At 43.1% G+C, this 15,437-nt stretch overlaps 1 protein-coding gene across 1 annotated transcript; it reads right to left on the bottom strand.

Annotated features, from left to right (window-relative positions):
- Positions 1-1,376: 1,376 nt before the first annotated feature.
- LOC139572641 (adhesion G-protein coupled receptor G2-like) lies at positions 1,377-13,900 on the bottom strand. Its single transcript, XM_071395323.1, has 13 exons — positions 13,293-13,900; positions 9,894-10,000; positions 9,499-9,703; positions 9,192-9,357; positions 7,923-8,072; positions 7,654-7,773; positions 7,408-7,560; positions 7,187-7,308; positions 6,699-6,967; positions 3,481-3,586; positions 3,093-3,379; positions 2,832-2,933; positions 1,377-2,723 (listed from the first exon to the last, which is right to left on the bottom strand). The coding sequence occupies exons 1-13, from the start codon at positions 13,898-13,900 to the stop codon at positions 2,563-2,565; spliced, it is 2,556 nt and encodes an 851-aa protein (XP_071251424.1). The 3' UTR covers positions 1,377-2,562.
- Positions 13,901-15,437: the final 1,537 nt, after the last annotated feature.

Here is a 15,437-nt window from a genome sequence, read left to right as displayed (position 1 = left end):
AGGATCCGTTTAGCCTTTTCATAATAATTAATATGGTTACATGGACAGAGGGTACCTGGTCTTAGAACAGCACTCCTATGAGACACTTTAGGAAATGGGACCCATAACTGTAAAGAAGTGCATTAGTCCACATTTCAGCTCTAGGCCTCACCCTGCGGTAATCCTACAAAACCAGGAGATGTATTAGACCCCAGAGGTCTGTCACATACAGTACATGAAGCTCTTCTTACAGACAAGATATTGGAAGCACCCCAACTTAATAGTTTTTTATCCTGTAGTGTAGAACATATACTTTATGTGTTTTGCTGCAGGGGCTGCTGTAGATATTGTTTGATGACTCTCACTGTCGTTGGATCGTCGTTATCTATGATGCACTGTACTGAAGTTGTTTACATTTGTCTTCAATTAGAGCTATTTGGCCACACATACCAGTGGTGGATTTGGCGTCGAAATGAGAATGCATAAGCAGTAAAGAAGCCTATACCTACTGTAAAATGTGTTGGTGAATCTTTGATATTATCGGACTCTTTTGCTTCCATTGGTCCTGGGGCCCTTGTTAAGGTCAACGGCATCATTAACTTCACCCAGTACCAGGACATTTTAGCCAAAAACCTGGTTGCCTTTGTCAGGAGGCTGAAACTTTGTCACAAGTGGATCTTCCAGCAAGATCTTCCACAAGGAAATGGTTAATTGGCCACAAAATCAACGTTTTGCAAAGGCCATCTCAGTCTCTGGACTTGAAACCCATTGAAATCTTGTAGTTTGAATTGAAGAGGGCAGTCCATAAGCGCAGACAAAGGATATCAAGGATATGGACGGATTCTATATGCAGGAATGGTCTATGATCCGCCGCCCCCCCAATTTGTTCTCCAACTCATAAAACATTTTAGAAAAAGGCTCAGTGCCGTTATCCTTGCAAGGTGAAGTATTGAAAGGTATTGAAAACAGGGTTGTCAATCATTTTGACCATACCTTTAAAAAAAAATAAGTATTGTGTTAACCAAAAGTATAGTGTTAAACAAAATCTCTCCCACTGGGCACAGATGTCAATTAAATGTCTAGTTTTGATTTACATTTGGTTGAGTTGTCAACTAACGTGAATTCAATGTGAAATCAACCAACAATGTCACCCTGTCATTGGATTTAGGTTAAAAGTTGGGTGAAAAAAATACAAACTTTCCCTTACATATAAGACTTTTTGCAAATCCAATTAGTTTTCCAAGTTGATTCAATATCATCACATAGATATATATTTTTTAATGACGTGGAAACAGCATTGACTCCACCGGTTTTTGCCATGGGCTTTCTCTGAGCAATTGTATTAGAATAAAATAGTATAATTTCCCAATTTGTTTGAGCATACAATATAGCTCAGTATTTTTATTATTTATTTGATACAGTCATTTTTGCTCATCTTTATCAAGGCTGTCAATAATTTCAGACCCCACTGTATATACAGAATGTTATTGTTACTTAGTAGCCCTATCTTTGTGTCAAAAGGCGAGCGTGGGAAGAGCGCCATTCATACAGTAAGCTGTATTTGAGATGGAGAAATGGAGAAAAGACTGAACATAAAATATCTCTACTGCATTATCCCCTACGCTAAACAATCCACATTCATCAACCTTCAAGTCTTTTAGAGATGGCGGTGAACATAACGTGTGTCATGAAATGTCCTGGATTTTTTTCTCAGTTAAAATGGTGACAGATCCACGGATCAAGGGTAGGCCTACAGTACATTGCATAACAGCAAGGAGGCTTTGTACATTTGTTTGAAAAGATCTGTTCTTTCTATGAAGTCAAGAAAAGTCATTAAGTGTCCTTGACTCTTTAAACTTCACTATGTGTATGTTTTATTTATTTAACATCGTGAAAAGAAGAACAGAAACACATTTTGAGGAAGAGAAATGTCATTTAACAAAGAGAATGCATAAAGTACCAAAATATTGATCATACTCTACAACAATAGTCTGACATGAAGTCAACTTTTTTTTGTTGTCATTCGGCAGATGCTCTTATCCAGAGCGACTTACAGTAGCAATTAGGGTTACGTGCTTTGCTCAAAGGTACATAAAACAGATTTTCCACCTAGTTTTGGGGATTGGAACCAGCGACCTTTCGGTTACTGGCCCAACACACTTAACCACTAGGCTACTTGCCTCCCTGTCCTATAATACACATTATTCATAGAGCTTATGTCCTTTAAAGCACAGAACAGGCTAACACTTGCACATAGAGTATGAATGTATATCTCCCGAGGATGATGAGACTGCACTGCAGAGAGACATACGGCAGTTCGTGGGAAGGATACTGGTCATTTAGATAGAATCAGTAGAGTATCTGGACTTTTCACAGTGTAATTCAGAATGGACTGAACTTAGGTGTCTGCTATGGTGTCATGAGCTCAAGTGTTTCTCATTGTTCCAGGTGAGGGGTATTATGGCACTGTTGTGAGCCTGGCTAGGCCCCCTGGTGGAGCCAAGTTAATACCCTTTGTGGAACTAGACTAGGCCCCCTGGTGGAGCGACAGTAGACTATGCCCCCTGGTGGAGCTACAGTCGACTAGGCCCACTGGTGGTAGGGTGGGGCAGAGCTACAGCTAGCTGTAGTGGAGTCATCAGAGATCTTCCTAGAGGACGTGTTGACAGACTTGACAGACGGAAAGCGGTGCACCAGATGGTTTTGCTTGGTCTTGCCGCCCATCATCACAGAGCGGCTCCAATCTAAACAGGGTCAAAGGTAAAAATGAAGCAACCTCAGGAACACTCTCTATGAACCACCTGGGGCTTATGCAATATCAGATAGACTGCTTGGAGGTCCCTCGACTGTACCTGAGTAGTCATTGCGCCTGAATCGGCCACAGCACAGGTGGATCCTCCACTGCTTCCTCACATTCTCTTTCATCAGGCAGTGAAACACAAAGATAAAGAACCCTGAAACACAGCCGGAGAGAAGATAATGGGTTCTCTCTCTCTCTCTCTCTCTCTCTCTCTCTCTCTCTCTCTCTCTCTCTCTCTCTCTCTCTCTCTCTCTCTCTCTCTCTCTCTCTCTCTCTATTGTGTACAGTAGACAACGTATATTGGTCCCTTTACCTTGCAGACTGTTGAGGACTGAGAAGAGGTGGAGCATAGGTACCCTGGCCGGTCCCCAGGTAAAAAAGGCTATTGGCCAGGTGAGACCTAATAGGAAGGTGAGACAGGCCACCGCCCTCAGATCATGCATGACACTGCGCTTGTTTACTGTAGCTGCAGGATTATTGGTCTGCGTGTGTCGGATCTGGATCAGAACCATGATGAACACGACCATGTTAAAGACCAGGACCAGTAGCACGAATGCCACGATAGTGATGTAGAAGAAAACGTTACTCTGCATCCAACAGCTGAGAACAGGAGGAAGAGGAGGGGGAGAGAAAGTGAAAAAGAAATGTGATTAATCACATGTATCAGTAACAGTGGTCAACTGACCATGCTGCATACTCACAATGGCTCATAGCCCTGTAGAGAGTCAAGGGAGTCCTCAGATAGAACATTGCCATAGGCATCCTTCTCAATGGCCAGGACCAGGCTGACAATCACCAGAGGAATGCCTGTGTGGAGACAGAGAACTTTACTTCTTCATTCTTTTCCCTTGGTCAAACAGGATCAGTGTGTAGGATTCAATCGCTGACTACAATATAAATACACTCAAAAGGAAATTAAATAACTTAATTTACCTTGATTTGATTGATAGACTGATGTTCAGTTTTTGCAGATTTCTATTAATTAATTACAATATGATTGACAATATGGGTTGCACCATTCGATTTGTCTAGTTCTTCTACATCCATTAATACCAACCATTAGTCTGTGTGATTAACGGGGGCTGAGCTAGAGTGGTGTTTGTAAGAGCTGATCCCGAAATGGGCTGGGGCCAGGTCTTTTTACAAAAACATCTGTAGAGTCCGAATCATTTGAGATACAAACTATTAAAAGATATCTATGAAAAGCTGAGACTCTCATGAACATGCCCAAATTCTGTGACGCTCACAAGCTACACAAGAGTCGTAAGAAGGTAAGGTACATAGAAGATCATACTAAATCTTAGGACATAGTGTCTATAACACTGCAATAAGCTCACATAGTTGCTGTCACAAACTCCAAACTCCACACAGTTGTCACTGACAAGTTGATTATTCATTTCCCAATGAGCAAACAATTTCTGTACTTAAAGCATTCATATAAATTCATTTTTATCAGGTATTTTCTTTGGCCAACCTATTTTCTGTTCCATGTGGAATCATGTTTTAACCAAAAAAGTGTTAAAAAAAATATATATATATATGTGAACATATACAGCATATCAACAATGAAGACACAGAGAGGCAGTCAGTAGCGATTTAATGTGCAAACATTGCTATTGGGAGGCAGAGTTCTTTTTTCAGCAACTCTGGCTATATGGCAGCATAACTAGAATGATTGCATCATCACACAAAACTCTGATAGTTTTGCCCCAATGCAATGTGTAGATTGCGTCTTGCTTGTGCTACGGCAATATCCGTAACAACAGACAGATAGCCTTTAGAAGTAATTCATAACCCTTGACTTATTACAATTTTTTTTGTTACAGCCTGAATTCAAAATGGCAAAACAAACAAAAAAATCTCACCCATCTACACACAATACCCCATAATGACAAAGTGAAAACCTGTTTTTAGAAATGTTTGCAAACTTATTGACAATGAAATACTGAAATATCTTATTTACATAAGTATTCACAACCCTGAGTCAACATATGTTAGAATCACTTTTGTCAGCAATTACAGCTGCAAATCTTTCTGGGTAAGTCTCTAAGAGCTTTGCACACCAGCATTGTACAATATTTGCACATTATTCTTTTTTTAATTCTTCAAGCTCTGTCAAGTTGGTTGTTGATCATTGCTAGATAGCCATTTTCCAGTCTTGCCATAGATTTTCAAGCTGATTTATGTCAAAACTGTAACTCGGCCACTCAGGAACATTCAATGTTGTCTTTGTAAGCAACTTCAGAATATATTTGTGTTTTAGGTTATTGTCCTTCTGATATGTGAATTTGTATCCCAGTGTCTGTTGGAAAGCAGACTGAACCAGGTTTTCCTCTAGGATTTCGCCTTTGCTTAGCTCTATTCCGTTTATTTTTATCCCAAAAAACTCATTTGTTCTTGCTGATGACAAGCATACCCCTAACACGATGAAGCCACCACCATGCTTGAAAATATAAAGAGTGGTACTCAGTGATGTGTTGTGTTGGATTGGCCCCAAACATAACGCGTTGTATTCAGGACATAAAGTTAATTTCTTTGTCAAATGTTTCGCAGTTTTACTTTAGCCTTATTGCAAACAGGATGCATGTTTTGGAATATTTTTATTCTGTAAAGGCTTCCTACTTTTCACTCTGTCATTTAGGTTAGTATTGTGGAGTAACTACAATGTTGTTCATCCATCCTCAGTTTTCTCCTATCACAGCCATTAAACTCTGTAATTGTTTTAAAGTCACCATTGGCCTCATGGTAAAATCCCTGAGCAGTTTCCTTCCTCTCCGGCAACTGAGTTAGGTATGACGCTTGTATCTTTGTAGTGAATGGGTGTATTGATACACCATCCAAAGTGTAATTAATACCTTCACCATGCTCAAAGGGATATTCAATGTCTGCTTTTTTATTTTTACCCATCTACCAATAGATACCCTTATTTACAAGGTATTGGAAAACCTCCCTGGTCTTTATGGTTGAATCTGTGTTTGAAATCACTGCTTGACTGAGGGATCTTATAGATAATTGTATGTGTGGGGTACAGAGATGAGGAAGTCATAAAAAATCCTGTTAAACACTATTATTGCACACAAGAGTCCATGAACTTATTATGTTAGTTGTTAAGCAAATTGTTCCTCCTAAACTTATTTTGGCTTGCCATAACAAAGGGATTGAATACTTATTGACTGAAGACATTTCAGCTTTTCATTTTTTATTCATTTGTAACCATTTCTAAAAACATAATTCCACTTTGACATTATGGGGTATTGAGTGACAAAAGAAAATCTAAATTTAATCAATTTTAAATTCAAGCTGTAACACAACAGAATGTGAAAAAAGTCAAGGGGTATGAATACTTTCTGAAGGTAATGTATATATTTTTGGAACGTTCGTTCAAATCATCACCAAGTTTTTATTTCAGCTGCTCAGAAATATGAGGCTTCATTATCATCTCGCTCAAATTGGTTGACGGTTCAGAAGAGGCTGAGTAAAGCATAGTGTAAATAGAGAAACTTGAATGTGTGTGTAAAATCATACATGCGCAGAACGTTATTCGGATCCTTAGTTTTGAGAAAGACATTTCCAGAGGGCGGGGGCGAAAACTCTGTGTTCGTAGCCTCAACCATAAAAATATTAATGTCAAGTAAACAGCTGATTGGCCAGCTCAGCCAATGAGCCAATGAGACGTCTCAGGCAAAAACATGACGTCATCCTCTATGAGGAAATAGAAAGCATTTTTTAAACGGTTTGAGTTGGGGTTTTTAAGAGTTTTTTCTCTAATTTATGACTTGGCCACAAATACAAGTATAGGACGAGTCAACGACATTATTTTTGGTATGAGTTAACAGCTTTTAAAATATTTTCATTGGACAGTTACTTTAAAGATGTTTTTACAAGTATCCTTATTTTGCCTCAGACTGCCTTGGCTTACCCCAGCCGAGGGTGCAGAACTTGAGGATGTAGGAGGGGATGTAAACGTTGAAGACCTTGACCAGAGCGAAGTACATGTGGACAGCCTCCAGGCCCATCCAGGTGAATGAGGCTAACAGGAAGTAGTGCAGCGTGGCTGCCGTGGTGATGCAGAGGCTGTAGAAGCCGAAGGAGGACAGCCAAGAGTCCATCAGGAAAACCAGGTTGAGGCCCAGCAGAGCCACAGAGAGGTTGATGAGGATCTTAGACGGATAGTCTCGACGCAGCTTCCTGTGACAGAGTGGAAAGGAGTGTGTGAGAGATAGAGAGAGAGGCACAGGGTGAGACATTGGGAGATGAGTGGAAAGAGATTGAGAAGGAGAGGAATAGTGAGAGTGGCAGATGAAGTACAGGAGGAGATTAGATAATACAGAGAGAAAAGTGGGAGAGATGCCACAGAAAAATAGAGAACAATATTCTATCTGTCTATCTGTCTGGTTGCTGACTTACTCAAAGACCATGTAGGTGATCAGGCTGATGCTCAGGAAGATGGAGGACACACCACAGCCCAAGTAGGAGATGACCATCAGTATCTCCTGGTCAGCCTCACTGATAGGAGCCCTGGACACATCCTGTAGGACACCAGAGGTCAAAGGTCAATAGGAACATAATATATCAGTCCAGATGCACTGCACTAATGCAGTTGTGTGATTTGAACAAAGGTGACTCACCAGGAGCACGCCAAAATGGGTCAGGTGGTAACAGTGGCAGGTGGTCTGATAAGCGGAGATGGTTGGTAGCGTCTCACAGCCGTTGCTGTCCCACCCACCACTCCCATTGTTCTTCTGGAAGTCCCAATACACGCACTCCACCTTGTCGTTTTTCTGTTGGGGAAGAAAGGATGTAGCTAGTCAGGCTCTGAAGCAGAAACATCGCTACGCTCAGTGGTAAGATAAAGCTATTTTTTCATTCCTCACCTCTTTGGGCTTGAGGTGAGTAAGTGTCACCACCACGGGATTCCCGAGGTTGCTGACATTGCTGTTGTTGACACTGGCAGACACCACGTAACTATTCAGCGTCCAGTTGGTCTCTGGATCCTGTGAATGATCATACAACTTTAACACTGAATTACTGTACATTTGCTGCAAGCTTTCATTTGAAATAAGAAAACCATGAAACACCCGAGTATCCTTCCTTATTAATGAACAATTAACCCTGAGTAATTAGACGTTGTTGATGGCATCACCTTGAAGAGCTCCTGTGTGCCATAGAAGTGGAACTGAACTCTCTTTATTTTGTTTCCCTCGGGGAAGAAGTTCTGAAGGGCACGGGGTAGAGAGATGGACGCCACTGTGCCGTCGCAGGGCTGACTCAGGAATGTCTGGTTGACAAAGATCTACAACAGAAAGAGGTGTACATATACTTACCAGGTGATGCACACTCACACACACAAGCTACCACACACACCTCATACTCACAAACACATGCACATGCACAAACACACGCTCACATATGCACTCACAGACTCACACACACACACAGCCAACGCTGCTGTCTCATGCTACAGAAACATTGAACCACTGGTCACTTCCCGTTTCACACTGTGTACTTAAATACTGTCTCCCCGACGTAGCTCATCGTAATATTTCTACTACTGTACATTGTATTTTAGTTACACTGTTTATCCACACCACATATTTATATATACACTGGATTCTTGAAATAACTTACTCTAATATATCTACTTCTGTACATATCTTTCTAAGCTGATCTTCTGTAAATTCTCCCGGTGTATATACAGTATGTATAGATTGCATTTGGCTACTGCTACAGCGTTATTTGGATTTTTAATCAGATTTATCCCACCGTTCTTGATTTCTTGTCTTTTTTCCCCCCTTACATTTGAATTGTTTGACATTCTACTGCATTGTTAAGCGGTAGTAACATAAGCATTTCACTGCACCCACTATAACACCTGCTAAACTGTCAACTTTGATTTGATTTGAAGTGATCAAAACATATGTTTTATTCAAGTCGTCATATATAACTCCATTCCATCATGGAATTAAATGTAATAGGTCATTACACCACAGTGACAACACTGGACAAGTGTTGGAATAAACGCTGTTATTGTAAAGCAATGTTCTTGTTCCTTTAAATCGTTGTAGTTTCATTACCATTCAGTGTTTCGGCACAGTTTAAATCGTGTGCTGTTTTTCCACATTGAAGGTTAACTAGAAATGAATGCTAGAGGCTAGAGTCAGTTCCGAGAAACCTTTAACTGTTTCACAATAACCTCTGCATGTGTCCTACATTTTCTCTGTTCATTCAAGGGCATGCCCTCATTTGAATGGAGTAAAAACAGTCTAGTGTTTCATGCCATTGACTTTATATTGACTGGACAGGTATTTGACTGCTGGAGCATAGACAGTGTATCTCTGTCAGCTGTGATAGCCACTGCTTGTCAAATCCAGTACGTGCCTGACCAGAAAATAGAGGGTTATTACTGTCTTACCTCTGGAGCAAGGCCAGTTGAAAAGGAGGACACGCCAAACGTGAGGCCCTGGAACTGCTCTGGATCTACGTTGATCATGGAGAGAGCCAGGGAGGGGACGATCACATTTTGTGACTCCTCAGGGAAATCCATCTGGTCCCCAACGCTGCCTGTGATACCCAGTATGCTGTTGGGAACATGATGGGAAATGTGCGTGACAGATTTGCCATAAAGAACAGCAGTGAAGAAAAAAATGAGACAAGGCTAGAGTCAAATGTACTCTTGTAATGCAACCATATTCCCTCTCCCCGTTGTCCCTTTCCCTTACTCGTTGGCGACCGCTGATAGGTTAGAACTGGACCCCAGGATGTCAGCGATTATGCTGACAATTTCCTCGCCGAGGGCAGGGGTCACTGTGCTGACCCCCAGAACCTCATCCAGCTTCTGGACCACGGTGGCCAGCTGGGAGTCACTCAGGTCCCCCTCGACACCCAGGAGGTCCTCAATCATGTCCACCACATCAGCTGAGTTGTCTGGGAGGAAAAGACACAAAGTCCAATGTTATGTAATACATCATTGTAATATTTGAATTTACTACTACAGACAAACAAAGGGAAAGAGATAGGCTAGGGAAGCACATGCACGCCATTGGTACAGTCTAATACATGACAAATTACTGTTATTTCACCAGAACCTGGTATTTAGACTGCACAAGGGACTTACTTGCTGTGACGGTGACATTGTCCAGATCAGAGATGGTGATCATTGGCTTGCATGCCTTCAGGTTTGGCTCAGCCCATTTGGCCTTCTCAGTCACTCCATCCAACTCACTAATGTGAAGAAGGGAACCAAGAGGAAAGGAGATTAAGGTGAAATGAGCAGAAGACGAGAGGACCAGTCTTGTCTTGTTCTGACCTGTAGTCATTAAGCAATATGTTGCTATTTTGCATAATTGCACATCTATTTTTACAATGATAAAAAAAAATTATTTCAAGGATGGTGGGCTAAGAAGTCATCATGGAGGACATAAGTAAAATACAAATGTTGTATTCGGCGAATATGACAAATACAATTTGATTTGATGTTATGTTACTGAATGGCTGAGTTACAGTTTTAACTTAAATCTACTTGAAAATCGATGGCAAGAGCTGAAAATTGTTGTCTAGCAATGATCAACAAACAATTTGACTGAGCTTGAAGAATTTTTAAAAGAATAATGGGAAAATGTTGCACAATCCAGGTGTGGAAAGCTCTTAGAGACTTACCCAGAAAGACACGCAGCTGTAATCGCTGCCATAGGTGCTTCTACAAAGTATTGCCAGGGGTGTGAATACTTGTTTAAATGAGATATTTCTGTATTTAATTTTCAATACATTTGCAAACATTTCTAAAGATGTGTTTTCACTTTGTCATTATGGGGTGTTGTATGTAGATTAGTGAGAAAATTCAGACTGTAACACAACAAAATGTAGAGTTTGTCAAGGCGTATGAATACTTTCTGAAGGCACTGGAGCTACGTTGTTGGTTGCATGCGATTGGCTGTGGTCTTGGGGGTGCCATACAGCCTGGGAGACAGGCTGCCTGTCAGGCATGTTCAGGTCTTAAATGCCCCATGAGGGCTGAGATGCCCCAAGAGGTCGTAGCTGAAGGTAAGGACATTTAGCTTGGTAACATTCGAACTTATAAACTGAAAATGAGCTCCAAACACACGAAGGCATGATATTAGCATGAAATGTACCATCCCTTAGTGTAGTAATCAAAAAAAACATATGCGTTGATACAACGTGGGCTCTGCTGCCCCAGCCATACTGTCAATCTATGCGTCCACTCCTATTTATAGAGTTTATCTTGTGATCTCAACAAAACAACTTATGTTATGTCATAATCATGAGGAAATTATATTGTGATCTTGACTAAACAACTTTTGTTATGTCGTGATAATGAGATAAATAAGTTGTGATCTCGACATAATGAGGGCGTTTTTGATTTATTCATAATGATGTACCCTCTGGACATCCATAAATTAGAGAGAGATCTCTAATGCACAGGTACTAATGCACAGGTACTAATGCACAGGTACTGGAGCAGGAGTCAACCTGTGCTCAGCATATGCCCCTTTGGCCTCTCACTTGCCAAGTACCCTTTTGGGTGGTGGTATATACACTGCTCAAAAAAATAAAGGGAACACTTAAACAACACAATGTAACTCCAAGTCAATCACACTTCTGTGAAATCAAACTGTCCAATTAGGAAGCAACACTGATTGACAATAAATGTCACATGCTGTTGTGCAAATGGAATAGACAAAAGGTGGAAATTATAGGCAATTAGCAAGACACCCCCAAAAATGTAAATCGTTGTTGTTCTGAACCCATTGCCCTTAGGTCGTTGTGACGTCGTCAAGTTCGCCACCCCCACCCCCCACCCAACGTGCCAGGGTTCAGGTCTAAGAACAGCTGTTTCGACTAGTCATACAGTCTTGCTTCGGGTATTGCAGTTTAACTGACACCTGGCCCAGAAAGACAATTTCCAAAAACGGCCACATACAAAAGTCAGAATAGAAAATTCCTAATAAGACACTTTAGTCATCAACTTTGTGCACAAAACATCCATTGAATTATTCAAATAATTGTTGCTGATTTTATTTTCCACTTCACTCACAGGAGTGAAGTTGAGGGTGGTGCATCTGCCACACGTGAAAGTCAAACTCTAATGTGGTTTTCCAACAGCAAGGCACATATCAACATGGCAGTGTTGTCACTCTTTATAAAACATATATATATATAATGTCGAAATAAACATGCACTGCTTCCTGTGTGCACTGGGGGCTAGTGTACATGTGATGTTGGTCCATGTAACCCGGATGCAACCCAGATAGAGATGGGCCATGAATTGGTGTATGCGAACATAAGTAAATTACCTTGAACACAATGTTTCTGACATTTTGAACGCAGTCTCCAGGGGACTCATTTATAAACCGTGTGTGCATACAAAATATACCCCGAAATGTGAATGCGCCAGTTTTCACGCAAAAGTTGGCATTTATAAAAAATTTACAATATGCTCACCTCCTGGCAAACTTTAGACCATGTGTATGCACATCTGTTAGTGGTGGAAATATTGTATTGCAAGCTGGCAAGTAGGCCTAAGTATTTTGTGCAAATGGAGGATATGATGAAAGGCATATTTATTAAGAAAACAACTGGAAAACATATTAACAAGAATGTAGCCATTTGCCTTGAGAAAAAAAATCTGTTTTATATGATTACTTTATCATCGAAAATAATTAGACATAAAACTTGATCGTTTTTATTTTATTTTCATAACCAATGCAGAACAAATTCCTTACCTTTTCTAGCCGTGATGGGTTTATATTCCCGAATGAGCCATACGACAAATTACCATGTGCATCTCTCATTTAATTGGACCAATAGCCTAATAAATAAATAGGCTATGTATTTCAATAGGCAGCACTGTTTATAATACCGGTATACAGTCGAATTTAGCAGCTGAACAGTTTACCTTTTACATTGAACTGGCCTATTTATGCTACTGTAAGTACTGTGATAGTAGCCTATTAGTGTAAATAGTAGCCTGCCCGAGACAATGTTTCAGAATTTGGAGGCAGGCCATCAATGAGGATGGGGGAAGTAACTAATTCAACTCAACACAATTTCCGATGTACTTGAGCTTCTACTAGTGTGGGCGGACTGGAGCTCCGACAACATTGTTTGGTGTAATTGGTGACTATTCTTAGGGTGCTGAAATCAGTAGTTGTTTTATAAAAACGTTGTCAATCGTTGAGTTAAGTTTAGCCAGCTAGGGGAAATGCAAAACGTGGTGGAATTCAAACGTTCTGCTGATAGGTCCAGAACAATTTGCCATTAAAACATTCTGCCAATACAGTACACAGACTGGTAGCTTATGTAAAATATTTGACAGTAAGGGTAACGTTAGGCTACAGTATTGTTGTGTAATAGGAGCACAACATCACTGCCTATTTAATCTCAGAGCCTATACCATGGCAGGACATAGTTAAGTGATCATGCCCTCAAAGCCGGTGTTTGGAGGATATATTGGCACGCACTGCTACAGCTGGACCTATACCTGGGCACCGTTTACCCGGCTCCCTCGGGAAGGGAGAGGGTGTCCGCCCTCGTCTCATGCCTCTCAGGGAGATCTTTGGAGTGGGCTAACGCCGTGTGGGGAGAAGGAGATGCGGCGTTGGATGATTTCACGGAGTTCACCTGCCGCCCGAGGGTCGAGCGGCGAGTGAACGTCTTTTCCACCTGAGGCAGGGGACGAGGAGCACCCAGGAGTTCGCCCTGGAATTTCGGACCCTGGCCGCAGGACCGGGATGGAACGACAGGGCCCTTATCGACCACTACCGTTGCAGCCTGCGCGAGGATGTCCGTCGGGAGTTGGCCTGCAGGGATACCACCCTCACCTTCGACCAGCTGGTGGACCTGTCCATTCGGTTGGATAACCTGCTGGTCACCCGCGGACGTCCAGAGAGGGCTCTGTCGATTCCCTCTCCCAGCACCACCGCTCCGGTGCCTATGGAGCTGGGAGGTGCTGCGCTCAGGGAGGCCGGAGGAGGGGCTTTCACGTGTACCATCTGTGGCCGCAGAGGTCACACTGCTGGTCGGTGCCGGGTTGGTTCCTCTAGGGGTCGAGGCAGCAGGCAGGGCACTCTGGCGTCGTCCCAGGTGAGCATGCACCACTCTCATCCAGAGCCCTCTGTTGTACACTTGATTCAGGCGCGGCTGGGAATTTTATCGACAGAGCATTCGCCCATAGGTTAGGGATCCCTACTGTTGGTTAGGCCTTTCCCAGTTCACGCTCTGGACAGTCGACCATTAGGGTCCGGGGTAATTAGGGAAGCTACCATCCCCCTGGGCATGGTGACGCAGGGGGGTCACAAGGAGAGAATCAGTCTCTTCCTCATTGACTCTCCTGCGTTTCCCATGGTACTAGGCCTTCCCTGGTTAGCTCGTCATGACCCCACCATTTCATGGCAACAGAGGGCTCTCACGGGGTGGTCGCGAGAGTGCTCAGGGAGGTGTTTAGGGGTTTCCGTTGGTGCTACTACGATGGAAAGTCCAGACCAGGTCTCCACCGTGCGCATTCCCCCCGAATATGCCGATTTGGCTCTCGCCTTCTCCAAAAAGAAGGCAACTCAATTACCACCCCATCGACGGGGAGATTGTGCGATAAATCTCCTGGTAGATGCTGCACTTCCCAGGAGTCACGTGTATCCCCTGTCACCGGCGGAGACGGCAGGTATGGAAACATATGCCTCTAAATCCCTGCGTCAGGGGTGCATTCGGTCCTACACCTGAACCGCCTCCTCGAGTTCTTTTTTTGTGAAGGAGGGAGGTCTGCACCTGTGTATCGACTACCAAGGCCTAAATCAGATCACGTTGAGGTACAGTTACCCGCTACCTCTTATCGCCACGGCGATTGAGTCAATGCACGGGGCGCGCTTCTTCACCAAACTAGATCTCAGGAGCGCTTACAACCTGGTGCGTATCCGGGAGGAAGACGAGTGGAAGATGGCGTTCAGTACGACCTCAGGGCATTATGAGTACCTCGTCATGCCGTACGGGTTGATGAATGCTCCATCAGTCTTCCAAGCCTTTGTAGACAAGATTTTTAGGGACCTGCACGGGCAGGGTGTAGTGGTGTATATTGATGACATTCTGATATACTTCGCTACACGCGCCGAGCATGTGTCCCTGGTGCGCAGGGTGCTTGGTCGACTGTTGGAGCATGACCTGTACGTCAAGGCTGAGATATGCCTGTTCTTCAAACAGTCTGTCTCCTTCCTAGGGTACCGCCTTTCCACCTCAGGGGTGGAGATGGAGAGTGACCGCATTTCAGCTGTGCGTAATTGGCCGACTCCCACCACGGTAAAGGAGGTGCAGCAGTTTCTAGGGTTTGCCAATTACTACCGGAGGTTTATCCGGGGCTTTGGTCAGGTAGTGGTTCCCATTACCTCACTGCTGAAGGGGGGACCGGTACGTTTGCAGTGGTCGGCTGAGGCGGACAGGGCTTTTGGTCACCTGAGGGCTCTGTTTACCTCGGCTCCCGTGCTGGCTCATCCGGATCCCTCTTTGGCGTTCATAGTGGAGGTGGACGCGTCCGAGGCTAGGATAGGAGCCGTGCTCTCTCAGCGCTCGGGTACGCCACCGAAGCGCCGCCCCTGTGCCTTCTTCTCGAGGAAGCTCAGCCCGGCGGGGCGAAACTATGACGTGGGGGACCGGG

This window comes from Salvelinus alpinus, chromosome 4, assembly GCF_045679555.1.
Source record: "Salvelinus alpinus chromosome 4, SLU_Salpinus.1, whole genome shotgun sequence".
NCBI lineage: Eukaryota > Metazoa > Chordata > Actinopteri > Salmoniformes > Salmonidae > Salvelinus > Salvelinus alpinus.
Note: the sequence above shows the minus strand (reverse complement) of the source record. Positions and strands in the feature narration are given on the sequence as shown.